We start from the raw sequence: 10,043 nt of genomic DNA, 5'->3' as shown, positions 1-10,043 counted from the left end.
ATTCCTGCAGGCAAAAGCCTAGATAATATTGTTTGTGCCTGGTAGAAAGTAAGGCAGATTTTGCTAATGTTTTTCTTCTGTGAGGCCCAAATTAACATATTTTTTTGAAAATGTGAAGGCATCCCTTAGCATCCAGATGATCTGTTCTGAAAACAAGAGTTTTATAAATGAAAAACCTGACTTTGGGTCACTAATTGTATCAACACAGCATCTGAGAGACTGAAATAAAGCAAGAGCTATGCAGTGTTTATGTAACTATCAGTACCCAGAGGGCATTTCCAGACCCCATACCCTGAGATTTGGAGAACACTTGAAGGCTTGGACTGTGCTTTGTATTCAAGACACTCTTCTCTGTGTGCTTTGTAAGCAAGAACTCTGATAAGCTTTTTCCAGTTTTGGAAATTCAGACTGCATGAGAGTGGGTTGTGTTTACATTACAGTCAAGCTGGAATGGATCCAATATGATTTAATTTAAATGTCTTTGTTTTGGGTATAACTTTGAGTTATTTTTCAAATAGAGTGATCTTTCTTTCTTTTTAAACGCATGAAATGTTTTTTTGCCCCCTTCTTGTTTAAATGTAGATAACTTTACAATTGACTTAAAGCTGGGAAACTTTCCAACAGAGTATAATTATTCTTTTCTTTTGTGCAATGTTTTTTATTAGTGCTATGAAGCTGGGCTAATGTCACAATACATAAAAACGTGGAAAAAAGGAGACACGGTCTTTTGGCGTGGACCGTTTGGAGGGTTCCCATATCAACCTAATAAGGTTAGTTCCCTAAGAGACATAGGATGTTTCAGTTTGTGGCAGCTAGCTTTGTTTAATACTCTAAAGGGAAGGTATCAATTTGATTACTGTTTTCATGATTTTTTTAGGGACTTCCTCAGTTACTGTACGGTGCTACAGCATTAGCAGTCAACTGGAGAAAGTACACCTTATTGAACTGCAGAATATTTAAGAAGGAAGAGGAGAGGGAGGCGGACAGGAGACTGGAAAATATTAGCAAGGCTCTCTGTTCATCACTTGCATTAGAAGTTACTGATGTGTTTAACAAAGAGAACTTATTTTGCACCAGCAATGAGTGTGGATCAGTTTTTGCCTTGTTTGAACCACATTGCTGTTTTGTGACTGAGCATGAGCGAAGGGGAGGTGTTGATCTTTTTCTCTCTTGGGTATTCCCTGAAATGTAGCAGCTCCAATGAGGTGTCACCCAGCCACTCTGCGAATGTTGATCCCACCTGCTGATACCAGGCTGGCTGCAAAGAAAGGCAGATCCAGTTTCAGGGGAAGGCTTCTCACACATACTAATTTGGTTACTTAATTCTGACCTTTCAAATGAGGAGCAGAATTGAAACACTGGTCATTCAGATCCCAAAGCCTTGTTTTTTCTTCCTTTTTTTTTTTTCCCCCCAACAAAAGTAAGGCTGTAAAATCCCTGTGGCCGAGCTCAATGCAGAGCAATTGTGTTCTGCTTCCTGAAATACTCTCCCTGCTGTTTTAGGCTACTGTTCCCTTCTCTTCTTCAAAGCTTCCACATAATCATTTGGGACAGAACATGGCAGTCATGCCTAGAAGTGGCTGCGTTCAGGGGCTGTCTGCGTGATCTGTGTACGTGCAGTTTGCAAAGCACCTGAGCAATCTTTAAAACAACTTGCTGTAGAAGAACTGTTTATTATTTGGGAATTATAACATAGGTCCCAAATATTAGTTTCATAGTAAAACTTCCTTTTATCTCTATTTGCTGCCAATAGAATAGGACTCAGATGCAGGCAGATCGGATCCATTCACAACAAACTCAGCAGTCAAAACAGAGCACAAGCAACCTCTGAGGGCTTAATAGGGGCTTAAGTCCCAGTTCTGGCATTGCTGCACTGGCTGGCAGTTGGGGAAAGTGCTGGGAACCTTCTGTCCTCCTATGCACAGCACCTTACTGCCGGAACATCCCTGTCACGAGTAGAGTGAATGTCCCGCCTTGCGGGTGGGAAGCACTATGTGCTGCCGGTAGCTCTTTGAGAAAAGTGAGATAATGCACCAGGAAGATACGTGGATCAGGACGGAGAAGAAACCATTTCCTCCAGAGAACATTCAGGATTGTACTTCGCAGCATCCAAGATAGAAGACAGGCATCATTTCCAGTGGGGAAAACAACACACAGTGGGTCAGCAAAGTGTACTGCAGAATTGAAACTGAAATATAAATTAACTGAAATCAAGGCTAAAGTTAGGATAAATGTTTATATTTGGGTAAAATAGAGTTTTGTTAGATTTGATATATAAACCCTCAAAGTGTTATCTGTAATCCTTTGCAGAAAAATACATTCTGAGATTTGAATTTACCAGTTCATGACCTTCTGATATGTTCTCTCTCGAGGCGCCCTTTAGCAGCGTGGCAGCAAGAAGGAACTGACCATGAGCACATCCATTTCCAGTCACCACAGCTCACTCAAAATTCTCTGGTTTGTTGTTAGCATGGAGAACTCCTCATGCTGGCGTCTGGTACCGGCCTGGCACCAATGCTTCCCATCCTGCAGTCCATAACAAATGATGAAGAGGATGAAACCTTTGTAACTCTTGTTGGCTGCTTCCGTACATTTGACAGAATTTATTTGAAACCTCTTCTCCAGGATCTGGCTCGATACTGGAACATCAGAATATTTTACGTCCTAAGCCAGGTAAATAAATGGATATGAAGCGTGTTTGTGTGAGGGTTCCGGGTGCTGGATGAGCCTCTGCCTCCTCTGTTTTTCCATCAGTGTGATCTTAATTCTTTCCCAGTCTTCGAGGGTATTTTGTGATCCAGTAGCTGCTGTTCTTAAATCTGCTACATATTCTCACACTGCTACCAGTCTGGAGAATTTCAGGGAAGCAGCTGTTTCTGCTTGTTCCTCTTTACTTCCTTGGTAGCTGTTCTGTTGGGATGGACCCACTGATTCGTAGTCACTGTTGATTATTCCCCCCCACTTTAGACGGTTGTTGTTGTTGCATCTAAACATTTGTGCAAGGAAAACTTGACTCTGGGAGACTCACAGCAAATAAACTATTCCTTCTTTCCTAATACCAGTGCCTTAATCTGTCCTTATCTTCCATTCATTGCTCATGGCTAGAGCTCTCTTCTTCTGGTGTGTTAGTGCCAACTTCCCAGCAATTATTTTTCCCAGCTGACCTGTTTTTAAACTTCTTAAAGTTGTTTCCCCCTCTGTAAAATTACTTCTTCTGCCAAATCCATGGGATGAAGGCATACCTCTCAGTGGTCTTACATTTTGAGCCGACTTTTTCTCTTCCATTTGGTCCCAAAGTTGCCTGTGTTTTGCACAGATTTGGTAGTTGAAAATTATTTCCTTCAGAAATGAGGATTCATTGCAGGGAGGATATAGAAAGAATTATTTATGCTAAGGGAATGAATCCCATTGCATTTTTAGTTTCTCAGATGAATCATTTTTTGTATCTCATGGTGGATCTGCCTCATACATTATGTTCCACATATGGCCTCGGCAAGTTGAGATTGGGTAGAGAGAAAAGTACTTGTGATTTAGGCACCCCCTCAGCTACTTTATAGGAGCATAACTGGTAATTGTCTCTGGTGACATAGCTTAAATACCCTTTTCAGAACAATGCTGTCTCAAGAGCGTGAGGGGGTCTTGAAATTCAATCAGTGAAGGGCAAGAAACCCACCTGACCCCTGTCAACACTGTCTGCCCTGCGTGTACAGCGCTCCCTTTCTTCTCTTCTCTTAGCAGGTTTGTTGTAGTCCAGCACTGACTCGTGCATCTTCCCGTTTAGGATTATGTATCTGTCTGTCTCAGTATTTCACTCTGCTGCCTGTCACCACCACATCTGAGCACCTTCTGCTTCTAATAAATAGCTGGATCTAATGCCATGGGATCTAACATTTCTCATGGGATCACAGCTGTGTTTGGAGCAGGGCTGGCTTTCAGTTTTGGTTGAGGGAGATGGGACTGAAAGAGACTTGGGAATGGAAGAGGCAATAGAGAGGAATGGACTTGGGATTTAGGACTTGGGAATAGAAAAGGCACAGTGGGAAGTGCTTCTGAAAGGAAAAGGTTCTGCAGTGTTTCTTGGCAATACTTACACTCTAGTTTTGTTCAGTCCGCTCTGAGTGAGTGGCTAAGTCTCGTGACAGGGAAAGATTTGATCTGGGCTTTGGAAGAGGAACGAAGCTCTCGGGATGGGTCAGTTCTACCCAGATGGAGTGACAGCGGTGACAAACGTCCTGTGCAGTACTCTGAGGGGAAGAGGGAGATTTGGCTATAAGCAATCAATTGTCCTTTTTAACATGGCACACTGCAAACCTTTTATCTTTTCAGGAAACGTCACTGGAAAAACTTCCTTGGAGCTATCAGGAAAACACATACACTGGTCGTCTCAATGAAGACTTGGTGAAGACGATAATAAATTCCTGTCGAAGAAAGCCATTTGTATTAATCTGTGGCTCTTCTGCATTCAATGAAGATATGAGTAGATATTTGAAAGCTGCAGGAATCGAAGAAAATTCCTGTTTTGTCTTTTAGCAGGATATTTCTGACCTAAGGAATCTTAGGCTGAGCCTTGGACGTCCTTGTTTCTCTGCAGACATTGCTCGAACTCGGTCATCTCCATAGACCGAGTTCCTTATGCATATACTTTCATAGACCTTTGGGTCAAATATTTGTTTCCAGTATGATTCTCATTCTTGAGAGTGTTTTAAGGATCAGGTGCCACGCCAGAGTGGCTGCGACGATCACCCACACCTCAGGGAACAGCATGGTAATGTTAATGGAAGTCTTAACAGGCAATTTTAAGAGAGATCTCTCCTAAGGGTACTAAAAAGCATCCAAGTACATAGCACTGCTGTAATATGAAGACCAGTGACTTGCTTGGCAATCCGTGTTAGTCTGCCGTGGTATTGTGCCCTGTTAGATGTCCAGAGGAGAGATTTAATCCTCGAGGAGAAGACGGCACGGCCAAGGGAACAGCAGAGCACTGGCCCGGCACTGGAGTCCATGGGGTTCATTTCGGTTGTGTCATTATCTTGCTGGGTGATGCCAGGCAAGTCACTTCAACTTCTCTCTGCCTCAGTTGCCCCGTTAGACACTAACACAGAGAAGAAGGTACTGACCTCCTCTGAAAAGAGCCTTTCCAACCACCAGAAAAGGGTGGGGGATGGAATTATACGTCATGCCCACTGAAGACTTAGGCAGGCTGTCCTCCTGCCCTAGCACAGCCTGCATTGCCTACCTTGATCCTTAACCCTTGTAATGCTGCCTGGGGACAGAAAAAGCATGTCCTAAAACTCCATGTGAGAAGGCATCCGGGTTGTAGCTGCTCTCTGTCAGAGAGAATGGTTGTTTGCCTTCCATGTCCCCTAAGTGTTGTATAATTGCCCTGGTTCATTAAATTGAACCTCTTTTCAAATAAACAGCTGTTTCTTTTTGTCACAGGACTCTCACGGGTGCCCAAGCGTACAAGAACACCACCTGAGGAGTGAAAGCGTCGCGGGGGCTTTGCTGGGGCGCTCCCCCACGGGGCAGGGGGCAGAGCCAAGGGCCTGCTCTGCGGGATGGCAGCCCCGTGGCTGCCCTGGCCCAGCACCCAACCGGGTGCCCTGGCCCCTTCCTCCTCTTTTAGTCCAAGATGCTGCTGCCTTTCCTCTGAGATAGCTGCTGTCCACTCTTTTACCTTCTTATATCACTGTGTTTACTAACTACACCTGGAAATACTCACCTTTGTGTTTTTCCGTTCATTCCCAGTTTATCCTGTGCTGGGGTTTCCCGGGGTTTCCCAGGCTGTGATAGATGATGTTGCATTATCATTCCTGTCTCATTTGTTACCTGTATCAAATAGTACGCCTTACACAAAGGAGATGTAGTTTCAGAGTTACTCAAAACAAGCAGTGTGCACTGAAATGATGGCTCTGATGCGCATGTTGAGAGGAAGCGTAGGTTCCCCTCGCATCAGTGAGATTTGTCTCCAGTTACCAAATGCCTGGAATTAATCCAGTGTAGCTGCAGCTTTTATGTTAACTTTATTGGAGCAAGGGCTGACAAGAAAGCCATCTTTATAACCCAAAAAGGGTTCTGGCTTTTAATGTAGAGAGATCCGGGGAAGTTGTCCATGGTAGGTCCAAGGCAAGCTCTCAATTCCCATCCAAGCCGTGCTTCAGCCGCCGTAAGCTGCTGTATAGTGGAGGTGCTTCTGCCCAGCGTGGGGCTGACACAATAAGGAGTTGCTTTCTCCAGTTGTTCTCCCTGCTTTGGCGTTAGCTAGGAATACAGAGAAAATATTTTCTTCGGGTATTACATACTCTGAAAACCTTACTTATATACCTTTTGCTTTAAATATTATGCCTCTTTGAGATTTTGCTAAAAATCCACCCAGCTTTTTTGCAAAGGCCTGAGGTAAAACTTCACGCTCGCTTTGGAAAAGCGATGACTTTCTGCGTGAAAGCTGGAACTGTTCCTTTAAACGCAACCCCAATATGTCTGGGTATTTCAGCACATATGGGCCATGATGGTTAAACCCTACCCAGCTGGCCCGGCCGTTCTGCTGCGAAGCCTCTGTCTTTGTTCGTGGCTAAAAGGGAGGGTGGTGAGAGACGGAGCAAGCTGTGAATGCTGCGGGTTGCAATCCTGCAAAGGCAGGCTGCAGGCAGAGCGGGAGGAGGTGATGCATGCGGAGCCGGCAGCCCGGCTTGCCGCGCCGGTGGGGACGGGGGGGGTCTTTGCGAGACGTTCTCTGTGGGGGAGACGATGTCCTTGGACGTATGAACTTGAAGGGGCCTTTAAACTGCCTGTGGGCACTTTGTTCTCTATTTTCTGCTCTTCTCTCCCTTCCCCCTCCCGCCTTTTGTCATTTCTCAGGCTGGCTCTCACACGAGTCCCCTCTTCCCAGCCTGTCCCCCATGGGGACAGCCCCTTGCATGGCGCTTCTGCAAAGGCAGGGACCTGGGATGGAAAGGCTCTCGGGCAGGATTTTCCCTGCTGAGGGAAGATGAGAGGTTTCCTTCCCTTTGGAGGCCCGGGAACTACCCCGCGGTGGCAGTTTTATAGGGAAATGGTGGCGATGCTGTCGATTATCGGGGGATCTGTGGCGCTGGAGATGCATAAGCTCCCTGCAGGGGTGGGTGGCCGCTGCCAGGCCTGGGCAGGGGCTCGCACCCGGCCTCTTCTGCCAGGGCAGGGGTGCTGGCAGGATGATCCCGTGCTCTGGCGGCCCCCCGGGAAGCCCCGGCCGCCCGTGCAGCGCTGTGCTGGGGAGAGGGTCTTCACTTCGCTTCCTTTCTCGTGTGCAGCCTAAATACCTTCTTAATTTCATCTCATTATTTCCTGCCTAAATAATTCCCGTTTCTCCTGGGGGCTGTATTTAAACCTTTGATCTTCTCTGAAGTCTCACAGTCCTGATCACATCCTTTCTAGTTAAATGAATCAAATGCGTTTTTGACTCATGATTTATAAATTTGCCCACAGAGGAATAGAGGCAGCCCCGATACGGGACGCTTTTGAAATCACCCACTGTGTCTCTGGCCGGAGCCAGAGCACCCTGGGCTGACCCAGAGCACCTCCAGCCAGACCTCCATATGGAAGGACCTGCTGGCTCCTCTGCCACAACTCGTCCTCCCCCTGCCTCCCTCTGCCCTCCCGCCCGGCTCTGCCGGCTGACAAGGGGTGTTGCCTGGGCTCAGGCCCAGCCGGGGTATGGTGGTCCACAGGTCAGGAGAGGGTGAATGTGTCGGTGATTGATGGATGTCGTCTCCTGGGAGGGGGGCACAGCTGCTGCGCTGCACAGTCCCCCCGGCCCCCCGTCTCCTGGGGGTATCGCTGATGCACGGCATGAAGCGGGACCGCAGAGCGCAGCTGGAGGGATGGAGAAGAGCGGCCGCGTAGGTACTGGTGTCCCAGACACTGGCTCCCTGCTGGGAGGTGCCTCGGCACTGAGGCCGGCGGTGGAAGGGCTGGAGGACGGTGGGTGTTGCCAGAGATGGATGCAATGAGGATGAATGTGTTGCTCCGTCATGTAGTGATGGAGAAGTCAGGGAGCACGTTGTCCCTGAGGCCGGGGGATCGTGGCAGGGCGGGCTGAGCACTCCTCCTGGCTGAGCCGGGGCTGTGGTATGGGAATACCCAGGAGGGGCCCCTGCACCACGGGCTGTGGTGCCAGACCTCCCCTGCCTCTTTGCTGGGGGTGCTGGCCCCGTGTGTGTTGTACAAGGCACAGGGACAGACCTCCTCTCCTCTTCCCATTAGGGAAGCAGCTACTTAAGCTCTGCAGTGTCCCTGAGAGGTCGGCAGGAGATATGCCAGCGTCGCAGCCATCTCCCAGAGCCTGCACCAGAGCGGGAGCTTTGCACCGCACCCCGGGACAGGGAGGGCTGCCTTGCGTCTCCTTGTTTGAACGTGTGCTTACTCCTGGTGCTCGTGGGGTGGCGTGGTGCCCAACGCCCCAGGACAGACACCCCGATGTCCCCTGCCTCAGCTGGGCTCAGGATAGAGGGCTCCTGACTGGAATGCCCCAATGCTCTCGCCAGCCCTTGGCATGGCTCCAGCAAGGCCAGGCAGTGGGGAGAGAGCCTGTACCGATATTGTTGTTGTTGTTATTAGCCATAAATATATGCAGGCACTTAACGACCTTGGCATGGAGCATTTCCTGGGGATTAATGACCAGTTGGCATTAACGGTCCTTAGCTGCACCTTGGGCCATCAGCTCCTCCCAGCCCATCATTAATCCATAGGAAATGTCTCAGGCATCGATCCTCATTGCTTAATTAATAAATGCAACTTGTCTCCCCGCCTGAGATTTACAGATACGCGCTGCTTCTTTCCCCACTGCTCTGAAGGTGACTTTTTTAGCACAGGTCCCTTGCGCTGGGGGACCCTCGTGGGTTTTTGTTTCCTGGCATTCATCTGGGTGTGGGTCACGGCAGCAGGAAAGTCTTTTCTCTCCTGGGTGAGAGGGAAGGAACTGAAACGCTGCTGGGGTTTCTCCAGCTAATGTGGCACAGCACGAGGAGCACATCTTTCCCCCCGAATGCCAAGGCTTGATTACCTTCAGCATCCAAGAGCCTGGGCGAGAAGGAGCGTGAGCCGGCATGGAAGAACATGGTAATTCTCCAAGGCCTTAGCAGGTTCTATAATAATCGATGTTTTTTGCCCGTGAGTCACAATTCATCTCTAATCTTCCTCGGGGGAGGCGGGATTTGCTGTCTTTAGTGCTGGCGACTGCCACTTTCCCGGGCTGAGCATCCCGCTGAGCCTGGGCACTCGCTGCAGGGATGCTGACCTGGCAGCCGACATGGAGACGCGGCTGCCTTTAAATCCCATTCCCTGTTTCTCTAGCCTTTACCACCAGTTGGCTTTGTGCAGTGGGTGCCGCAGTATAAATCATGTTAATTCCTGAGGTGCTTTTCCGCGGTAAGTCTGAAATTCCCATTTTGGTTCGCTGGCTTGCCTGGCGAACTAAATTATTTTCATAGCCCCTTAAGGGCATATTGTCAGCCCAGACTTACTGCCGTTATACACCATATCTGAAACATTAATATCTCTTCTAAATATAGTGTATTGACAAGGTATCTGGTATAGTGTAAATCCTTGGGACATTTGATCCAGATCATTAAAACTGAGTGAAGGAAGGGAGGAATAGATCAAGTTACCTTGCTGCTCTTCAAACAAGCGATGAATTATTCATTCCGCTTTTAATTCTACAGTCCTTCCGCTTTTTATTTATTTGTCTCTTTATTTATTTTTTTCCTCCCAGATAGACATCTTCGAAAGGATGCTCGGGCACCGGTGACTGGAGATTTGCCTGCCGGAGGATGGGGTGCCTGGGGGCGGGCTGCCTGGCAGCGCTGGCCGTGCTGTGCGGGGCTCTCGGGGATGCTCCCAGCAGAGGTAAGAGCCCGGTCCCAGCTCCCAGTGGGGACCCTGGGGCTGATGGGCATCCGTGGTCCCCGGGGAGGAGAGGGCTGTTTGCGGGTGCTGCAGGGGCGCTGGGGTGCGAGCGGGTCCCAGCTCTCAGCGGCTCCCCTCCCCCACCGGCGCCCGCGCGCGTC

The 10,043-nt window shown here is 48.6% G+C and overlaps 2 protein-coding genes across 2 annotated transcripts in view; both read left to right on the top strand.

Moving 5' to 3' along the window:
* The window catches only part of LOC104078243 (NADH-cytochrome b5 reductase-like), a 9,819-nt gene extending 5,137 nt beyond the window's left edge, over positions 1–4,682 (top strand). Inside the window, exons 4-6 of the mRNA XM_009579796.1 lie at positions 666–770; positions 2,470–2,673; positions 4,327–4,682. Of these exons, the coding sequence (XP_009578091.1) occupies positions 666–770; positions 2,470–2,673; positions 4,327–4,530 (513 nt within the window). The 3' untranslated portion in view covers positions 4,531–4,682. The remainder of the gene's footprint in view (positions 1–665; positions 771–2,469; positions 2,674–4,326) is intronic.
* A 5,124-nt stretch (positions 4,683–9,806) lies between these two features.
* CDCP2 (CUB domain containing protein 2) overlaps positions 9,807–10,043 on the top strand; it is a 7,055-nt gene continuing 6,818 nt past the window's right edge. Inside the window, exon 1 of the mRNA XM_009579797.1 lies at positions 9,807–9,882. Coding sequence (XP_009578092.1) covers positions 9,807–9,882 — 76 coding nt within the window. The remainder of the gene's footprint in view (positions 9,883–10,043) is intronic.

This window comes from Fulmarus glacialis, unplaced genomic scaffold (assembly GCF_000690835.1).
Source record: "Fulmarus glacialis isolate BGI_N327 unplaced genomic scaffold, ASM69083v1 scaffold20496, whole genome shotgun sequence".
Taxonomy (NCBI): domain Eukaryota; kingdom Metazoa; phylum Chordata; class Aves; order Procellariiformes; family Procellariidae; genus Fulmarus; species Fulmarus glacialis.
Note: the sequence above shows the minus strand (reverse complement) of the source record. Positions and strands in the feature narration are given on the sequence as shown.